This window comes from Carcharodon carcharias, chromosome 4 (assembly GCF_017639515.1).
Source record: "Carcharodon carcharias isolate sCarCar2 chromosome 4, sCarCar2.pri, whole genome shotgun sequence".
Taxonomy (NCBI): Eukaryota; Metazoa; Chordata; class Chondrichthyes; order Lamniformes; family Lamnidae; genus Carcharodon; species Carcharodon carcharias.
Window position 1 is genome coordinate 182,730,057 of NC_054470.1, and position 21,348 is coordinate 182,751,404.

At 44.4% G+C, this 21,348-nt stretch overlaps 1 protein-coding gene across 2 annotated transcripts in view; it reads right to left on the bottom strand.

Annotated features, from left to right (window-relative positions):
* Positions 1-21,348, bottom strand: part of galntl6 (polypeptide N-acetylgalactosaminyltransferase like 6) — a 1,468,073-nt gene that overhangs the window by 162,430 nt on the left and 1,284,295 nt on the right. For both annotated transcript variants that reach the window (XM_041186365.1, XM_041186364.1), the window contains one exon: positions 16,609-16,716. In XM_041186365.1, coding sequence (XP_041042299.1) covers positions 16,609-16,716 — 108 coding nt within the window. The remainder of the gene's footprint in view (positions 1-16,608; positions 16,717-21,348) is intronic.

Below are 21,348 nucleotides of genomic sequence, written 5' to 3' on the forward strand. Positions count from 1 at the left end.
AGCTGTTCAAGAAGGTAGCTCACCACCACCTTTCAGGGGCAATTAGGGATGGGAAATAAATGCTGGCCTAGCCAGCGATGCCCACATCCCATGAACAAATAAAAAGAAACTGGCTCATGCTCTGTAACCAAAAAGCTGAAAAAATAAATCCTTTTTTTTCAGAGCTTCCATCTCAACGAGGAGGCTTCAGGACAATCCACGTCCAACAACTGGCTCTACAAACTCTGCTCACATTTTGACAGCTGTGACGAATTCCACCACAGCAGCTGAGACGATCCACAATGTTCTAAAACAATCAACAACATTCTAAATAACATAACACACAACCTTAAAAAAAAAAGTCAATTCACCCTATATCCCAGTGTTAATGGATCCTTAAAAAAAATTTCAGGATCTGCACTTTTGCCAAAACTGATCAAGTTCTTCCTTGGGCTATACCCTATTGGTGTGCCAAGGTTCATTGAAACCATCCATTCGTTTTTGAGATATATTGCAGACTTAAAGGGACAGAAGCATTACCTCCACCACAAGTCATCAATTTCCTGGAAGCTATAGTTGTTTTATGGCAACAGGGGTGGGGGAGGGGGAACTTGGAACCTTAGCTTTACAAAACTGCATGGAACTTCCACTCAGTCTCAAGCACTTGCTGCTTGTTAAAGGAGGTTCCGCTAATGAATGGACATAAGAGGATGTGGGTGAAGGAGAGTGTTTAGCGGAACTGGTAATCAAAGCTGGGGCCACTTCTGAAATAATCATTTCTAAATAGTCTTCCAAACCATCATGAAGTTTGAGCAGGATAGGCCATAAGCTTTCAAAATATGGCACATTTCTGAGATACGAGCTGATGCTATTTGGCCCCCACGAGACTAGTCCTGATATAACTGATACCAGAGGGCTGAAAAAGCATTCCAGATCATAATAGGTCACTGCATAATTTTTTGTTCCTGATGCCATTTCTAGTTATTTTGCCCATCACTGTAATACCCTTAGGTAATAAAATTCTATCAATGTCAACTGAACCCAAGCTCAACAGCTTTTTGAGAGAAAGAGAGTTTTGCATTTTCATCAACTTTTGTGTGATGAAGTTTCCTGAAATCATCACTGAACACCTAGTGCTAATTTTAAGGTTATGCCTGTGGTGTAAAGGGTTAATGTTAGGACAGTCTACGTCATCAGTGATGAAAGATTACATGATAACAGGGTAGGCTGAGAGAAAGCTCTATGTGAAGCCTCGTGCTAAGCTTTGTATTGTACGTAGTTAGTATAATGCTCAATAAAATGTAGTTTATCAACAGCCTTACCGCCAGCAGTGTCTATCAATCTGACCAAGCCTCATCTACGACCCACAACGATGATAATGGGATGCCCCCTTGTTGGGCTCCCCCACCAGAATAAATAATTTCTAGGGTTAAAGGGGTTAACTTATGAGGACAGCGTTCACAGACTAGGCTTGTATTCTCTCAAGTGCATAACACGAAGGGGTAATATAATTGAGGTGTTTAAGATGATTAAAGTGTAGCAGGAAGGTAGGCTAGAGAGTGACTCATCACAGATTGATATAAGAAAGGGACTTTTTAAGTGCACAATCAGTAAGAGGCATGCGATCAGCAAGGAGAGACTTCAGCCTGAGTGAGACAGAGACTGAGTGAGCATATTTTGGAATTTGGTTCAAGTGGGGCTTTGGTGCATTGGGGGAAAGAGGTGCTGGCGGTGAGGTTTACTGCAAGAAGTGTGACTTAGAATAGAGGGCTAGGAGTCAGGTAATTTAGGGAATTAGGGAAGGAAGGGAAAGGGGTGCTCTCTTGCTTTCTGCTTTCTAACTTTCTCAGACTTCAGGAAGTAGTTATACTCTGCTACAGGAGAAGCAGCTAGTTATTTGGCGAGTTACTAAGATTTATTCTATTCCTAAGGTTTAAAATAGTCTAGCAACTGGTGGTAAGGTTAATAAATTGCATAAAAACAAAAGTAAAATATATAATTGAATAAAATAATTAAATAGTTAATTAGAACACATTAAGGATGCCAGGATAGGTGATGTGTCACAGCTGCAGCATGTGGGAGGTCTTGGATGCCAGTTTGAGCCAGGGCAAACATGTCTGCAGTTAGTGTTTGATGTTCGAGCAGCTTCAACTCAGAGTTACCTGGACTCTTTGTACCAGGGGGCAGTCACACCTCTTAGGATAGGCTCTTCTGATTTGGCCAGTGGTCAGGGACAGGAAAGTGTGACTGTGAGTGAGGCAGGTAAGGGGAATCAGAGGGCAGGAGTGCAGGACTGCCAGCCTCTGCAATTGTCCAAAAGGTTTGAGGATTTTTCAGCTTGTTTGGATGAGAGTGGGGGCTACAGAGGGGATGAGTTAACTGGCCATGGCACCATGATACAGGAAGCCACTCAAGTGGGGGGAGCAAAAAGAAATGTAGTGGTAGTAGGGGATAGTATAGTCAGATGGATTGACACTGTCCACTGCAGCAAAGAGGGTGTGGGACATCTGCTCAGGGCTGGAGGGGAACTTGCAGTGGGAGGGAGAGGACCCAGTCTTGGTGGTCCATGTAGGTACCAATGATACGAGCAGGACAAAGAAGCAGGTTCTGCATAGTCAGCATGAGGACCTCGGCACCAAATTAAGAAGCAGAACTTGAGGTCATAATCTTTGGATTATTACCTGAGCCATGTGCAAATTGGCATAGGACAAATCAGGTTAGGTAGATGAATGTGTGGCTCAAATACTGGTGTGGGAGAATGGGTTCCAGTTAGTGGGGCACTGCCACCAGTACTGGAGAAAGTGGGATCTATACTGTTGGGATGGTCTATACCTGAACCGTGTTGGGACTGGTGTTCTTGCGAGCCGCATAACTAGAGAAGTAGAGATGGTTTTAAACTAAATAGTGGGGGCAAGGGATCAAATTTGGAAAGATGTGGTAAATCAAAGAGCAGAGACAAGGCAAAAGAAAAAGGCATCATTACAGGAAATGAAAGACAGACAGGGATGGAAAGGGATAGAGAGTACAAATCTAGCAATAAATCAACAGATGAAATTAACGGTTATACAAAGAATAAAACTAAAAAATCTGTATCTGAATGCATGTAGCATTTAAAACAAAACTGATAAACTGAGGGTGCACATAGAAATAAATAATTACAATTTGATAGCCATTACAGAGACATGGCTGCAGGAGGACATGAATTGGGACCTGAATATTGAAGGGTACAGGGTATTTAGGAAGGACAGGAAGCAAGGAAAAGGTGGAGAGGTTGCTCTGTTAGTTAACAATGGCATTAGCACAATACAGTGGGATGACCTAAGTTCAGGAAACCAGGATGTGGAAAAGGTTTGGGTAGAGATGAGAAATGGTAAAGGCAAGAAGTCACTTGTGGGAGTTGTGTACAGGGCCCCCTAACAGTAACCACATGTAGGGTTGAGCATCAGTGGGAGGCGATGGTGTAGTGGTATTATTGCTAGACCCAGGATAATGCTCTGGGGACCTTGGTTCAAATCTTGCTAAGACAGATGGTGGAATTTGAATTCAATAAAAATCTGGAATAAAACAGTCCAATGATGGCCATGAAGCCATTGTCGATTGTTGTAAAAACCCATCTGATTCACTAACATCCTTTAGGGAAGGAAATCTGTTGTCCTTACCTGATCTGGTCTATATGTGACCCCGGTCCCACAGCAATGTGGTTGACTCTTAAAAGCCCTCTGAACAAGGGCAATAAATGCTGGCTAAGCCAGCAATGCCCACATCCCATGAATGATTTAAAAAAAAGGAAGAAATAATTGGTGCTTTCATGGTGATAATCATGGGAGATTTTAATTTACACATAGACTGGTAAAGTCAGATGGGCAAAGATAGCCTCAATGAAGAATATATTGAATGTTTTTGGGATAATTTCTTAGGATAGCATGTTTTGGAGCCAACCAGAGAGCAGGCTATACTAGACCTGGTTTTGTGCATTGAGATGGGAGTAATTAATGATCTCATAGTGAAGGCCAGGTAGGTAGCAGTAACCATAATATGGTTGAATTTTACATTCGGTTTGAGGCAGAGAGTAGTGGATCTGAGACTAAGTTTTTAAACTTAAATAAGGGCAATTATGAGGCCATGAGGCTGGCTAAAGTGAACTGGCAAATTAGGTTAAGGGATAGGTCAATAGAGATGCAGTGGCTAATATTTAAGGGGCTATTTCAGAATGCACAGAAAAAATGCATTCCAACGAGTAAGAAGAAATCCGAGGGACGGACACACCATCTGTGGTTAACTAGAAAGGTTAAAGATAGCATCATACTTAAAGAAAAAACATATAATTGTGCAAAGATGGGTGGAAGGCCAATAGATTAGGCAGAATATAAGGAACAGCAAAGAATGACTAAAAGACTAATAAGGAGGGGAAATTTAGAGTATGAGAGCAAGCTAGCCAGAAGTATAAAAATAGGTTTTATAAATATTTAAAAAAGAAAAGAGTTAACAAAGTGAGCTTTGGTCCTATAGAAAGTGAGTCTGGAGAATTGATAATGGACAACAAGGAGATGGCAGATGAATTAAACAAGTATTTTGTATCAGTTAACACTATAGGGGATACAAGTAACATCCCAGAAACAGCTATAAATCAGGAAATGGAAGTGGGGAAGGAGGTGAGGAAAATTAAAGTCACCAGAGAAGTGGTACTGAGTAAATTGTTGGAGCTGCGGGCTGACAAGAGCCTGGGTCCTGATGGACTTCATCCCTGGGTCTTAAAATAAGTGTCTAGTGAGATAGTTGATGCATTGGTTTTAATTTCCCAAAACTCCCTAGATTCAGGGAAGGTCCCATTAGATTGGAAGATAGTGAGTGTAACTCCATTATTCAAAAAGGGAGGGAGACAGAAAGTGGGAACCTACAGACCAGTTAGCTTAATGTCTGTCTTAGGGAAAATGTTAGAAGCTATTATTAAAGAAGTTATAGCAGGGCACTAGGATAAGATGAAGGTCATCAGGTTGAGTCAACATGGTTTTGTGAAAGAGAAATTGTGTTTATCCAACTTATTGGAGTTCTTTGAGGAAGTAACATGTGCTGTGGATTAAGGGGAACCAATGGATGTACTGTATTTAGGTTTCCAGAAGGCATTTGATAAAGTGCCATATCAAAAATAAAAGCTCATGGTATAGGGGGGTAACATTAGCATGGATAGAAGGTTGACTGGCTAACAGGAAGCAGAGAGAATGCAGAAATGAGTCTTTTTCAGGTTGGCAAGATGTAACAAGTGGCATGCCCCAGGGAACAGTGCTGGATCACAACTGTTTACAATTTATATAAATCATTTGGATGAAGGGATTGAAGGGTTGGTTGCCAAATTTGCTGATGACTCAAAGATAGGTAGGGAAGTAAGTTGTGAAGAGGACATAAACAGATATAGATAGGTTAAGTGAGTGGGCAAAGATCTGACAGATGGAGTATAATGTGGGAAAATGTGAAATCATCCATTTTTACAGTAAAAATAAAAGAGAAGCATATTATCTAAATGGTGAGAGATTGCAGAGCTCTGATATGCAGAGGGATCTGGGTGTCTTCATGCATGAATCATAAAAGGCTAGTATGCAATTACAGCAAGTAGTTAGGAAATCTAATAGAATGTTATCTTTTATTGTGAGGGGAATTGAATATAAAAGTAGGGAGGTTATACTTCAATTGTACAGGGCATGAGTGAGACCACATTTGTAGTACTGTTTACAGTTTTGTTCACCTTATTTAAGGAAGGATGCAAATGTGTTGGAAGCAGTTCAGAGAAGGTTTACCAGACTAAAATTTAGAATAGGTGGGTTGATTTATGAGGAAAGATTGGACAGACCAGGCTTGTATCTGCTGGAGTTTAGTAGAGTAAGAGGCGACTTGATTGAAACATATAAAATCCTGAGGGGTCTTGATAGGGTGGATGTGGAGTAGATGTTTCCTCTTGTGGAAGAACCTAGAACTAAGAGTCACTGTTTAAAAATAAGGGGTTACCCATTTAAAACAGGGATGATGCAAAACTTTTTCACTCAAAATGTTGTGAGTCTTTGAAACTCTCTTCCTGAAAAGGCGGTGGAAGCAGAGTCTTGCAATATTTTTAAGGCAGAGGTAGATAGATTCTTGGTAAGCAAGGTGGTGATAGGTTACTGGGGGTAGGTGGGATGCAGATTTCAGGTTACTATTGGATCAGCCATGATCTTATTAAATGGGTGAGCAGGCTCAAGGGGCTGAATGGCCTACTCCTGCTCCTTGTTCATATGTTGTTCATATGTAAAGTTGATAGGGAGAAACCATCTCTTCTGCATGGGGAACAAAATTTACGCAGTGAGTTATTGTGATCTGAAATGCACTGCCTGAAAGGGTAGTGGAAGCTGATTCAATAATAATTTTCAAATAAAACTTGAAGTGAAAAGATATTAAGGGCCCTGAGGAAAAAGAGACTAATTAGATAGCCACAATGAGTATGATGGCCTCCTTCTGCACTTTATCATTCTATGATTTGATGATTAATGGCTATGGGACCAAGGCAGGTAGATGGACTTGAGGTTGCAGATCACCCATGATCTAATTGAATGGCAGAACAAACTCGAGGGGCTGAATGGCCTGACCCTATTCTATGTGGTGCTGTTTGATCCCCATGAGGTGAACCCCGATATGACTTGGCCCATCAGGAGAGGTGGAAAATTGGAGACTGGGTGGCTCTTAGGACATGCTTGGATATGGCTCAATGGTTGGTTGACAGTGTGTGATTGTTCACAGAGTTACAAGTAGCTTCCTTCCCTATCTCATGTGAGAATAGTGTGGTTGGGGGCGGTGGGGGAAGGGGCAGGGGGTTAAAGGAGGGCAGAGAACATTTAAAATGTAAGAAAACAGCAAGGGGAGATTGGATTTCCACTGGAGTTTAGAAGAGTGGGGGGTGATTTGATTGAAGTATACAAGATCCTGAACGGCCTTGAAAAGGTGGACATCGAAAGGATGTTTCCTCTTGTGGGTGACTCCAGAACTAGGGGGCGCCATTTTAAAATTAGGAGTCACCCTTTTAGGACAGAAATGAGGAGATTTTTTTTCTCTCAGAGGGTTGTGCGACTTTGGAACTCTGTCTCAGAAGGTGGTGGAGGCGGGTCATTGAATATTTTTAAGGCAGAGGTAGATAGATTCTTGTTAGGCAAGGGAATCAAAGGTTATTGGGGGTAGATGGGAATGTGGAAACCAAACACAAGAAGATCAGCCAATACCTTATTGAATGCAGAGCAGACTCGAGGGGCAGAATGGTCTACTCCTGCTCCTGTTTCTTATGTTCTTATGGAGTTTCAATTTTGCCAAAAGCGCTTTTGCACGAACAAAATTCTACTGAGGTATTCACACCTCTGGGATACTTGATTGATTTTATATCAGTTTAGAATTGCTTTCTCCATCATTCCACCTGATGGTGATTATAAATTTCTGAACATTTTTATAACTGCACACTGAGTCCAGACCAGTGGTCTTTTGTGAATTGAAAGGCAATATTGAATACAGAAAAACCCACATCAAAAGGAAAGTTTATTTTTGTTTGATTGAGAGGGGAGGGGATGAGCAGGTTGGCAAGCACACAAAGAACCCAAACGTCAGAACTGCAGAAAGACCTATTACCGAACATGATAAATTATGGACCACATCAAATCGTCAATCAGTGACAGATCTGGCAGGGAAAATGGAGAAGTAAGAATTCACATCACCGCTTTGTTAGTCACATGCCAACATTGATTCTGTTGAGGTCGCACAAAGACGTCAGTCATGAGAATGGAGAAAAGAAGTTTGTGTTCAACAAATGGGAGAGATGGACTGCTTATTTCCAAGGAGTGGAATGTGTGATGAGTACAAAGCTCTAACCCTGTGGCACCCTGCTGAGCCAGCAAGTCATGGGTTAGATTCCCACTCAAGAGAGTTGAGCACATAATCAAAGCTGACATTCCCAGTGCAGTATTGAGGGAGCCATTTTTGACCTGTAGGCACTGTTGTAATGTAGAAAGTAAGACAGCCAATTTGCTCACTGCAAGGCCCCACAACCAGATAATTTTTTTTTAGCAATGTTGAGGGATAATTATTGACCTGGAAAATTCAGGACACGAGCGCTCCCCTATTTCTTATGTGAGTAGTGCTGCAAGATCATTCACATCCACCTGAGAGGGTAAACAGTGCCTTGGTTTAAAGTCTTATTTAAAGAGACACCTCCGCTGATAGAGTAGTGTTCCTTCAGTACTGCACTGGAATGTTAGTCTAGATTACTAAAGTCCTGACATGATAATCAAACTCATAACCTTCTGACTTAGAGACAAGGGGGCTGCTAACTGAGAGCTACACCTGTCATGGAGGTTCAGTCTTCGTTTACTACACAGTCAGATTTTCGAGCATTTGCAGAAAATTTGAAAAATTGCCCATATCAGGCATTGGGAAAGTTTTCTACAAGCCACACTAATGGAACATGTGCCTAACATTATAAAAATAAGATCAGTGCCATTAATAACAATAGGCAGAATGCCTTTCAACAATTGATCAGGTTAGGGTCAGGTGAAGCTATCCCTTAGGGGTGCACATAATCACATTCCTTCACAATACTAAGCCCCAACTTTCTTCCTATTAGAATTAATATGAGCAGATTGAGAGGATGTTCCTTTACTGCTTCATCTGAAGTGCAGTATCTTCTGCAGCCAACACAACTCCCACTGCACAATGAGGCCATTTGACTCTTGATCCCAGCTCTTTGCTCAAGCAATATGAAGGTTAATTGCACTGCCTTGTTCACCAGTTTGCTCCCATGGCTCCAGAGCTTCCCTCTGCTTCAGATAGTTACCTGGTTTTCTCTTGGTAGATTCAATAGTCTACCAAGTTTTTTTTATTTGTTCACAGGATGTGGGCGTCACTGGCTAGACCAGCATTTATTGCCCATCCCTAGTTGCCCTTGAGAAGGTGGAGGTGAGCTGCCTTCTTGAACCGTTGCAGTCCATGTGGTGTAGGTACACCCACAGTGCTGTTAGGGAGGGAGTTCCAGGATTTTGACCCAGTGACAGTGAAGAACAGTGATATATTTCCAAGTCAGGATGGTGAGTGGCTTGGAGGGGAACTTGCAGGTGGTGGTGTTCCCATGCGTCTGCTGCCCTTGTCCTTTTAGGTGGTAGAGGTCATGGGTTTGGAAGGTATTGTCGAAGTTAGGTACTCCCTGTGCCAAAGGACCCCCAGCTCTAACTGTTCTCTTTGTAATGTAATCTCTCTCTCCCTCTCGTCATTCACTTGATTATTTTAAATTGACAATCCATCCCCTACCACCTGCCATCTCTTCTCCCCTGCCCATTGACTCCCCAGTCAGAGAAAGCAGCCATTTCCCATTCACTTGATCAATGCTCTTCATAGTTTCTAAAGCTGAGGGGCAGGGAGATCTGGAAGAAGGCAACTAAGGCCATCTTCCCCGATGAAGAGCATTGGCGTGTCCGCACGTGTTCAGAATGGACACCAATGCCAGAGCTGGCTAAGGCTTTCACAGGAGGCGGTACACTCTCCTGCAACAAGACCTGCAGCGGTGTGGCTTTGGAAGGCACCCCATGCCAGTTGCCCCCAAGGTAAGTGTGACCCCAAACCTCTACGCCAGCAGCTCACTCCAGGGCTCAATGGGTGGCATTTCCTAGGTTGCAGCAATTAGCTACCTCCAGGAGGTGACAAAGTCCCTTCTCAGAAGGACCAACAAATTCATCAGATTCTCAACAGATGCCATAGGCAGGCTGCTGGAGCAGTTGGGCTTTGGGGCCATCACCCGGTTCCCACAGGTACGTGGCCATTTGGGCTCCCTGGGAGCAGCCAGCTGCTCCATGTCATGGTTGCATGAGTGGCGTTCATCAGTGACCTCGGCCAGCCTCCTTGGCCAGTCATTTACGGAGAGGTCAGCAGATGCTGCATGTGCAGCCATGTCACATTGCCCTGGGAATATAAATCAATTCACACACATTACTGTCCAATAAGACTGACCTCTAACACACATTGTTGCCCACACAAGGGTTTTACTCCCTTAGTGTTCAAGTTGTCTGTGATTCACATGTGTGCTCATTGCCGAGGCAGCTCTCATGGCACATACGATTTAAGGAACCCCCAGCTTCTACAGCTATTCATGGCCCCTGCCCAAGTGCAGGGCTGGATTCTGGGTGACAAGGGCCAGACCCTCAGAATGTAGCTCAAGACACGAGTGTGTCACCCCACAGCCCCGTGGAGGAGCATCACGACACTACACATGGCTCAACAACGCCAATCATAGGGCAGACAATAGGATTGCTCAAAATACACTTCCGATACTTTGACTATCGCCACAGAGCTTTACAATATGTGCTACAGAGGGTATCCAGGATTGTCACTGTCGGCTGTGCTTTGCATAATGTGGTATTGCAAAGGAGAGAAGAATTGCCAATCAAGGGCATGGAGCAGCTGCTAACCTCCTGTAATAATCTGATATGTGATACACCTTTAAGACAAGTGTTGTAAGGTAAGATCACATGATCTTAATATCCAATAGCAGAGTAGTGCGGGCTACCTCTGTGGGAGAGCCTTGAGTTAGACACTGAAGAGTGAAGACAGAGTTTTGGGTTGTGAGCACCCAAATTTAGCTGCCGAGTTTAATTTGTAAATAAACAGCATGTGTTTATTCTAACAACGATCTCCTGATGTTCTCTGTCTCTGCACTGACTCAGTCACCCCGAATAAAGCGTGCAACCCAGATCCTTTAGCCCCAACTAAACCAAAGGGCACTAGATTCAACATCTCCTCAGGTAAGGATGATGGGGAGGAATAAGAGGAGGAGGAGGACAGAGATCTCACAAAAGTTCACCCAGGTGCCAGGGCCATCCAGAGATATGCCAGGGCTGTCGGAGACAATCTCACGCTCCAATCATTTTGACCATGAGTGATGCATCTACCTGACCATCATTTCCTCGTCTGCAAATCTTTGCCTGTTCTGATTGTGTGCTCACCTCTGCCAGCCTCCATCCAGATCTACCTCACTACACACATACCCTCTAGAAGACCAAGGAGAGTAGGTCATTCTCACAGGGGATAAAAAGAGATGACTGTCTCCAAGGATACTGGCACTCAAGTCAATGAAGCTATCGTGAACCATCTCTCTGCTCCTTGCCCAAATTGTCAAGGCCATGACTGCATGAGCAGTGTTCATCAGTGACCTCGGCCAATCTCCTTGGCCAGTCATTTATGGAGAGGACAGCAGGTGCTGCATGTACAGCCATGTCACGTTGCCCTGGGAATACACATTACCATCCAATAAAGACCGACCTCTAACACACATTGTTGCCTACACAAGGGACATACCCCTCAGTCCCCTTCATTCAGCCAAACATGAAGCAAAATAGTGCAATGTGCCCTCTAAAGGAGGACATTCCAACAAATGCATATAATGCACACAATAATCAAGTGCCACAGGGTTCGGTCCTTGGGCCCCAACTATTTACAATCTATATTAATGGCTTGGATTCAGGGATAGAAGGTACTATAGCAAAATTTGCAGATGACACCAAAATAGCTGGGAAAGTAAGTTTCAATGAAGAAATAAGAAATTTACAAATGGATATGGACAGGTTAGGTGAATGGGCCAAAATTTGGCAGATGGAGTTTAACGTGGATAAGTGTGAGGTTATCCATTTTGGTCAGAAGAATAAAAAGGCGACTTATTATTTAAATGGAGAGAAACTTCAGAATGCTTCAGTGCAGAGGGATCTGGGTGTCCTCATGCATGAATCGCTGAAAGCTAGTATGCAGGTACAGCAGGTAATAAGGAAGGCAAACGGAATTTTGGCATTTATTGCTAAAGGAATAGAGTATAAAAATTGGGAAGTGTTGTTGCAACTGTACAAGGCATTGGTGAGACCGCACCTGGAGTACTGTGCACAGTTTTGGTCCCCTTACTTGAGGAAGGATGTAGTTGCGCTGGAGGCAGTTCAGAGGAGGTTCACTAGATTGATTCCAGAGATGCGGGGCTTATCTTATGAGAGAGATTGAGCAGTTTAGGCCTATACTCGCTAGAGTTTAGAAGGATGAGGGGAGATCTAATTGAGGTATATAAGATGCTAAAGGGGATAGACAAAGTAGATGAGCGGATGTTTCCCCTTGTGGGGCATTCTAGAATGAGAGGCCATAGTTTTAGGCTAAGGGCTGGTAGATTTAAATCAGAGATGAGGAGGAATTACTTTTCTCAAAGGGTCGTGAATCTGTGGAATTCACTACCTCAGAGTGCAGTGGATGCCGGGACACTGAATAAATTTAAGGAGGTGGTAGACAGATTTTTAATGAGTAACGGGTTGAAAGGTTATGGGGAGAAGGCGGGAATTTGGAGTTGAGGCCAAAATGAGATCAGCCATGACCGTAATGAATGGCAGGGCAGGCTCGAGGTGCTAAATTACCTACTCCAGCTCCTAATTCTTATGTTCTTATATATAGTGGCATGTGCATACCATGCAGGTGTCTCAATACCTGTGCCACCATTGTGCCCTCAATGCTTCTTAATATTTCTGTTTTGACCATTTTGCCTTGGTGCAATCCCGAAATCAGCAGCTGATGAGGAGGCAGTCTGCTGAGAACAAGTCCCTGTTGCAAGCGATGACCTTGGCATGTATCCTCTGGTGGTCCGAGGCCTTGAGAGGCCCTGGCCTACTGGGAGTCTCCTGCACAGGTGCAGGGCCACTCTCCTCTGCCTTGCTTACTGGAAGCTCTGAGGTCATCTCAGAGGGGATGAGGGGTGCCCAGAAAGGAAGACCCCAGGGCAGTTGGCTGGCGCTCCTCCTCCATCTCAGTGTGCAATGGCACTTCTCTGTATCCCTGAGGAGGAGGGGCACCTAGAGGCAGGTCCAGGTGCCTTGTTCCCCTCTTGCCTAGCCACTATAATATTGAGCCCATAGACAGAGTGATGGAATGCAGGTCTCAGTGCTTTTGGGTCTCCATGACAGTTGCCCACTTCTCCATATGCTGCAGCCATGGCAGAAGGTGGAGGATGGGCTCCTCCGTCATCTGTGCAAGGTTCTGCGTGCCGGGTCTCTGCTAGATGTTCTCCAGTTTGCCTTTACACCTCCAGCGGGCCTATTGTGGCTGAGACCAGAGGCCCATCATCAGTCTGGGGCTCAACATGGTCCTGATCACCAACAGTCCTGCCACTGTCAGGGTGACACAGGCTGCTTCAGCTGCTGGGATGTATCTGTGAAGTATTCACAAGCATGTGCCCCTGATTCTACGCACAAAGCCTCAGAAAGCCACATAAGTGTAACGGCACTGGTGAAGGATGAGGGAGTATTAGAGATGGAGTTGTCTGTTCACACTATTGGCTTTGGTCTTCTCAGCCTGTGGCGACGATTTGCAGCAGAGAACAACAAGGAAGGCATTAAAGACTGGCTCAGTCTACCAGGGAACCACAATTTCATGATGTCTCTAATATCCCGATGTCTCAACAGTTTGGAGATGTTCACACTCTGCTGGCTGGCTGGTCTAGTTTTGCCGTCTGCAACTGAGCTACCTGGCAACCTCCAAGGCCTCCTGCTCCAAAGGCCACGATCACTCTCAGCTCGGCCACTCCTCCTTCTGCTTTGGCCTCTTTCCCCACTTACAAAGACCCTGTGCTTGATACCCTCGTGAGAGGCCCTATTTTGCAACACCACATTGCCACTTACCCTGGCGGATCGCAGACAGTCATTCATCCATTTGCAGCTCTGAGCCCATGATCTCGGGTGGATCCTCTGGCTGTTCACCTCCTCTGTGATCTCCACCCGGGCCAGCTTGTTCAAGTGGGCGGGCGGGCGGGGTGGGGGAGGGTGCGGGGTAGGGAATCTCCTGTTTCCATCCCTGGGGAAGAGCACCTCCTGCTGCTCGTGGATGGCCTGCAGGAGAACCTGCTAGGGAGGCATCGTTAAACTGCAGGGCTGCTCTTTGCCTCTGGCAAGACACCTTTGTGAATTGGGGGATGGTGGGGGGTTGGGGGCACAATGGTAATGCGGGGGGGGGGGTTCCAAAAAGATAACTATGCAGATGAAAGAGGGGAGTTATGGGTGTGACCTGACGGAGGGTGTCAAAGAGTTTGACGGGGGTTGATGGGGGTGGGCGGAGGGGAGTCGGGGCTCGATAGAGGCTGCGAATTGCATAAAAATTCTCTACCTGCAGATAGATCATCACTTCTCCCGATCAGAGAGCCAGGATGCAGAGGTGGGCATTTTAGAGCATTGAGCAGAAACTGAGTCAGCTGATAGCGGGGCAGCGGCCTGCTATCCGAATACAGGTGGGACACATGCCCGCCGCGTGCACTTAAAACTTACGCAGTCATTGGGTGCGCAGCAGCCTCCGACAAGTGAACGGACACTCCTGGTCCCGCCGCCAGAAGCTGCGCTCTTATTAAATTCTGCCTGGTTTGTGAGAGGAACCTTCTTCTTTACATCAAGACAAAGGGCGAAATTTTATGGCAGTGGCATTTTACCTTCCCGCCGAAGCCAATGAGGTTCAGAGTGTCTCGCCGCATCTAACGGCCCTGTCCCTGCCAAAACGGGGCCATAAAATTCTGCCCAAAGAGTTTGATCAGCTATTTTGCCTTGAGTTATACACACTAGAAAAAGCAGGTTGTATGAGAAGCCACTACTTCCTGTCTCCTTAAAATCCGTCGGTTTTATACATCAGATTAAATTCTTTAATATTCGGAAATAGTGTCTTGGCCTCTTGTATCCTGAACAAAAGAGATAAGCTTTCTCGCAATGCTCACGGAGACCTGTCAACTAACAAAATGATCCCTCACTGCAACCTCCTTTCTTGCACAGCGAAGCTAAAATTAAAAGTAGTTAACAGAAACGGAATGGAGACAATATGAAAGAGAAGGGAAATATTAAGATGGGTAGCATCAATATCAAATTGTGCTACTGCAGTGTTAGCATGAACCTGCATAATATTTTATCCTTTCTTTAACAATTCAAACTAAATTGGATCAATATTGTAACGGAAAGGAATTTATCTATTCACCTATCAACCCTTTACTTGCTGACCAACATTGGCTTTTGGTCAACCAACACCCTGATTTTAAAATTCGCACTCTTGCCATCAAATCCTATCCTGATCATGTCCCTCAACACCCTGTCTCTGTAATCTGCTCCACAACCCTCTGAAGTCTCTGTGTTCCTCTAATTCTGGCCTCTTGATCATCCCCTTTATAAACACTCCACCATTGGTGGCCGTGCCTTCAGCTGCCTTGGCACTCAGTTCTGGAATTCCGTCTCTAAACCAGTCCGACTGTCTACCTCTCTTTCTTCCTTTAAGATGCTCCTTAAAACCTCCCTCTTTAACCAAACTTTTGGTCATCTGCCCTAATATGCCTTATGTGGTTCGGTGTCTAATTGAGCTTCACAACACTCCTGCGAAGCACCTTGGGAAATCTTTTATTACTTTCAAAGCTCTCTATTAATATAAGTTGTTGCTAGAAATCTGTGTGAAATAATTAAGTTCGTCTCTGGTATAATTCGACTAACCAAATCTCACATGGAAAACACTACAGAAAGAAAGACTTCATTTATATAGTGACTTTTACAACTTTAGGATGTTCAAAGTGTTTTCATGGCCAATGAAATAATGCCTGAAGTCATAGTCACTGCTTTAATCTTGGGATTAGTCTAACCAGTTTGAGCACAACAAGATCCCACAAATGGCAATGTGATTATGACCAGATAATCCATTGCAGTGATGTGAGTTGAGGGATAAATATTGACCAGGACCTGGGTAGAACTCAACTGTGCTTCAATGAATTAGTAGTGCTATTTATAAGGAAGATGTGCCTGAATAGTAGTGAATAGTGTGAAATGGACTTGTTCTTGTGATCTTTAAGTACCATTTTAAATTTCAGTGACAATGATATCTACACTGTTTAAGATCAATGCACTCTCATTCTACAGAAGGATCACAGCATTTACAATTAACAACATGCAATCTGCTGAATAGACTGCCAGTTAGCTTTGGTCACCACACATGAATTATGTTATGTTGAACACCTTTCCAAAGGTAAGGAAACCTTTCTAGCAGTTTAGACAAAGAGCTTGCACGAAATAAAACTGCTACTTCAGCTCGTGAACAGAAAACTCAATTCCCTCTCAATCAAATGTCTGTTTTCCCCATCTTCAGAGGTCTTTTTTGTGGCTTATTTTTGTTTCAATAACATATTGTGTGTGAACAGTGACAGTAGTACTTAAGTCTATTCATCACACGTGAATTTGATGTAAAAAAAAACCAAAACAGTGATCTTGGCATTTAATCGACATGCGAATGGTTTATCGTTTCATACATTCCAAACAGATGTTATTGTTCAAGACAGCTCCCTGAGGCTTCAGCCTGAGTTTTGGAAAAGTGCGGTGTGAGGATAAACGTCAACAAATTATTTTTAAAAATAAGTCCCAAATTGGAGACCAAAAGAGTAAAAGTCGATTGCATTTTTCCCAGCTTAATAAACACAGCAGGAAGATTTTGAGAATCATTGGCTCCAATATTAATAAGGGATGAGGTAGAATGCAGGGGAAGCTGGACTTACTGTCTCACTGGCCTTGATCACTGTAAAAGGGAGGCATCCAATCCCATACTCACCCTTGCTAAACTGGTCCCGGAGGGAACTTTATAAGGAACGTACTTCCTGTAGATGTGGCCTACTCTGGAACAAGGGGCATCGTACATGTGACCCCCACACATCCAAACCTAGAGAGAGGGGAAAAGAAAAAGGCAGTGATTACAGACTCCCCAGTACACTGCAGAGGATGAAAGTAGCTTCTTTGTTTGTAATACAATAAAGCACAGAACGGGATATGGTAGGTTATGTTACTGGATTTGTAGCCAGCAGGCCGGGACCAATAATCAAATGGGACATCATTTCAAGTAACACCTTGGCTGTCTGAGAACTTGAATTCATTTAAAAAAAAATCCCGCGTCTAATGAAGAAAAAAGTCCAATAACAGTGAGCGTGGATCTGTTGGAATTTTGTAAAAAGCTCAAACTGGTTCACTATTGTAATTAAGAGAAGGAATCCTGCTAACCTTACCAACACTGGCTTTCATGTGGCTCCAGTCATAAACCATGGAGTAAAGGAGATTGAGGGGCAATCTGATAGCTTGTAAAATTTCATGACAAATTTAAATTAGGGAGACAAAGAAAAGTTATTCCAAGTAGGTGATGGTGCAACAACTGGGAACACAAATTTAAGTTTTTTGACAAGAGACACTGGGGGCTGGGAGCTGGGAGATGGGGGGTGGGGTTAGGGGAAACAGATATGAGGAAGAACTTTTTTTAACACAGTGAGTGGTAATGACCTGAAACTCACTTCTCATGAGGGTGGTGGAAGCGGAGGCAACCAATGGTTCAAAGAAACTTGCAGGGCTACCAGGATCGAAGGAGGGGATGGGAGCCAGCATCGACCCAATGGGCCAAATAGCCTTTTTCAATGCAGTAATGGTTCTATTCTTAACTACGTTCTGAAGTGATTTTGGATTGTACCAAACTGTCAGAAGGAACAGCAGTTCCAGAACAAGTACCAGCATCACTTTCTCAGGGGAACTAGGAATAAATGCCCGCATTCCAAGAGTGAAAGAAAAATTAAGAACCATCAGAAATCGCACATAACGGGACAACCATTATTTGACATACCCACCAGAATTTTTGGGAAATGCCTCCTTAATGCACGGGTTCCTTTGTTATTTGTATTTCATCTGCTTTTCTGGGTGAATAAAACTTTGCATGGCTCCTCTTTATTATTTCAATTTTCCTTGCCATCATTCCCATGCCTCACAAACCATAGATCTGACATCAACATTATGGGCACTCTCCATTTCCTGCCCATTTCCATTATCCACCCAGAGCATTCCTATCTATATGGCAGCCAACAAAAGTGTCCACTCCACCGGTCCAGAGAAACCAATGCCACATAGCTCATGTTTTAAATCACATAGCGTTAGCAGAATTACCTAAATCATCGCTTATTTTCAGCAAAAGACCTGGTGAGATCTCTGCTCTCCCCTAATTCAGACCTCTTATGCATCCTAGATTTTGAGCCACACAGTGCCAGGCAATGACCGTCTCCAACAAGAGAGAATCCAACCATCACCCCTTGACATTCAATGGCATTACCATCACTGAATCCCCCTCTATCAACATCCTGGGGGTTACCATTCAACAGAAACTAAACTGGACAAGCAATATAAATACTGTGGCTACAACATAAGGTCAGAGACTAGGAATCACACGGTGAGTAACTCAACTCCTGACTCCCCAAAGTTTGTTCACCATCTACCAGGCGCAAGTCAGGAGTGTTATGGAATATTCTCCACCTGCCTGGATGAGTGCAGCTCCCACAACACTCAAGCAGCTCAACACCATCCAGGACAAAGCAGCTCCACCACCTGCAACATCCACTGCCTCCACCACCCACGCACAGTGGCAGCAGCGTGTAGCATCTACAAGATGCACTGCAGGAACTCAGCAAGGCTCCTTAGACAGCATCTTCCCAACCCGCGATCGTCACTGCCTAGCCAGCGACATCCACATCCCATGAAAAGAAAGGCGCCCTTCCCCGCACCCTTAGTAACTCTTAACTTTAGCTGTTTTTTTTATTCATTCATGCGATGTGGTTGTCACTGGCTAGGCCAGCATTTATTGCGCATCCCTAATTGCCCCTGAGAAGGTGGTGGTGAGCTGCCTTCTTGAACCACTGCAGTCCATGTGGTGTAGGTACACCCAGAGTGCTGTACTGGAGGGAGTTCCAGGATTTTGATCAGACAGGGCAATATAGTTCCAAATCAGGATGGTGTGTAGCTTAGAGGGGAACTTGCAGATGGTGGTGTTCTCATGCATCTGCTGCCCTGTCCTTCTAGGTGGTAGATGTCTTGGAAGGGGCTGTCTAAGGAGACTGGGTGAGTTGCTGCACAGCATCTTGTATATGGTACACACAGCTGCTACTGTGCGTCAGTGGTGGAGGGACTGAATGTTGAAGGTGATGGATGGGATGCCAATCAAGCAGGCTGCTTTTTTTCTGGATAATGTCGAGATTCTTAAGTATTGTCGGAGCCGCACTCATTCAGGAAAGTGGAGAGTGCTCCATCACACTCCTGACATGTGCCATGTAGTTGGTGGACAGGCCTTGGGGTGTCAGGGGTGTAGAATAAGGGTGTTTGGCAGTGCAAGGGTTAAAGTGGGACTGGAGAATATATCGCCCACAGAATGATGTAGAGACACACATGACAGCAGATAGGAGACAGAGTGGTGGTATTCAGACAGAACTTCAATGTGGTGGTGTTCCCATGTGTTTGCTCCCCTTGTCCTTCTAGACGGTAGTGGTCATGGATTTGGAAGGTATTGCTGAAGGAGCCTTGGTGAGTTCCTGGAGTGCATCTTGTAGATGGTGCATACTGCTGCTATTGTATATCGGTGGCGGAGGGAGTGAATGTTTGTGGATGTGTTGCGAATCAAACAGGCTGCTTTGTCCTGGATGGTGTCAAGCTTCTTGAGTGTTGGAGCTGTACTCATCCAGGCAAGTGGGGAGTATTCCATTACACCCCTGACCTGGGTTTTGTAGATGGTGGACAGGCTTTGGGGAGTCTGGAGGTGAGTTACTCGCCGCAGGATTCCTAATCTCTGACCTGCTATTGTAACCACAGTATTTATATGGCTAGTCCAATTCAGTTCTTGGTCAATGGTAACCCCCAGGATGTTGATAGCGGGGATTCAGTGATGGTAATGCCATTGAATGTCAAGGGGAAATGGTTAGATTCTCTCTTATTGGAGATTGCCATTGCCTAGCACTTGTGTGGCGTGAATGCTGCTTGCAACTTGTCAGCCCAAGCCTGGATATTGTCCAGGTCTTGCTGCATTTGGACATGGATTGCTTCGGTATCTGAGGAGTCGTGAATGGTGCAGAACATTGTGCAATCATCAGCGAACATCCCCACTTCTAACCTTATGATGGAAGGAAGGTCATTGTTGAAGCCACTGAAGATGGCTGGGCCTAGGACACTACCCTGAGGAACTCCTGCAGTGATGTCCTAGAGCTGAGATGATTGACCTCCAACAACCACAATCACCTTCCTTTGTGCTATGTATGAGTCCAACTAGTAGAGAGCTTTCTCCCTGATTCCCATTAACTCCAGTTTTGCAGGGCTCCTTGATGCCACATTTGATCAAAAGCTGCTTTGACGTCAAGGCCAGCCACTCGCATAAGAACATAAGAACATAAGAAATAGGAGCAGGAGTAGACCATTTGGCCCCTCAAGCCTGCTCTGCCATTCAATAAGTTCATGGCTGATCTGCCCCAGGGCTCAACTCCTCTTTCGTGCCAACTCCTCATAGCCCTCAACTCCCCGATATTTCAAAAATATATCTACCTCTTTAAATACTTTCCGTGATCTAGCCTCCACAATTCTCTAGGGTGGAGAATTCCAGACATTCACTACCCTCTGAGAGAAGAAATTCCTTAGTTTCTCAGTTTTAAATGAGTGCCCCCTTATTCTGTAACTATGTCCCCTAGTTCGAGATTCCCTCATTAGTAGAAACATCTTCTCAACATCTACCCCATTAAGCCCCCTCCGAATCTTGTATGTTTCAATAAAATCACCCCTCATTCTTCTAAACTCTAATGAATAAAGGCCTAACCTGTTTAGCTGTACTTGATAAGTCTGCCCCTTCATCCCAGGAATCACCCTAGTGAATCTCTTTGGACTGCCTCCAATGCCAATATATCCTTTCTGTACGGGGACTATACCTGTACACAGTACTCCAGGTGCGGCCTCACCAATACCCTTACAGTTGTAACAAGACTTGCCTATTTTTAAACTCCAACCCCTGGCAATACAGGCCAAAATTTCATTTGCCTTCTTAATTACTTGCTTCACCTGCATGCTAACTTTTTGTGTTTCATGCACCAAGAACACCCAGGTCCCTCTGTGCTGCACTTTTTGATTCTTCTTACCAAAGTGCATGAAGGCATACTTTCCTACATTAAACTCCATCTGCCAGGTTTTTTCCCACTCACTCAACCTGTCTATATCCCCATGCAAATTCCTTAAGTCCTCATCACAACATACCTTCCCACCTACTTTTGTATTTTCAGCAGATTTGGATACATGACACCCCGCCCCCTCCTCCAATTCATTAATATAGATAATAAACAACTGAGGTCCTTTGGCTGATCCATGTAGCCACTAGTTATGTCTTTCCAAACTGAAAAAGGTCCAGTAATCCTGACTCACCTCCAGGTGTTCAGCTCTTTTGTCCATGTTTGAACCAAGGCTGTAACGAGGTCAGGAGCTGAGTGGCCCTGGTGGAACCCAAACTGGACATCAGTGA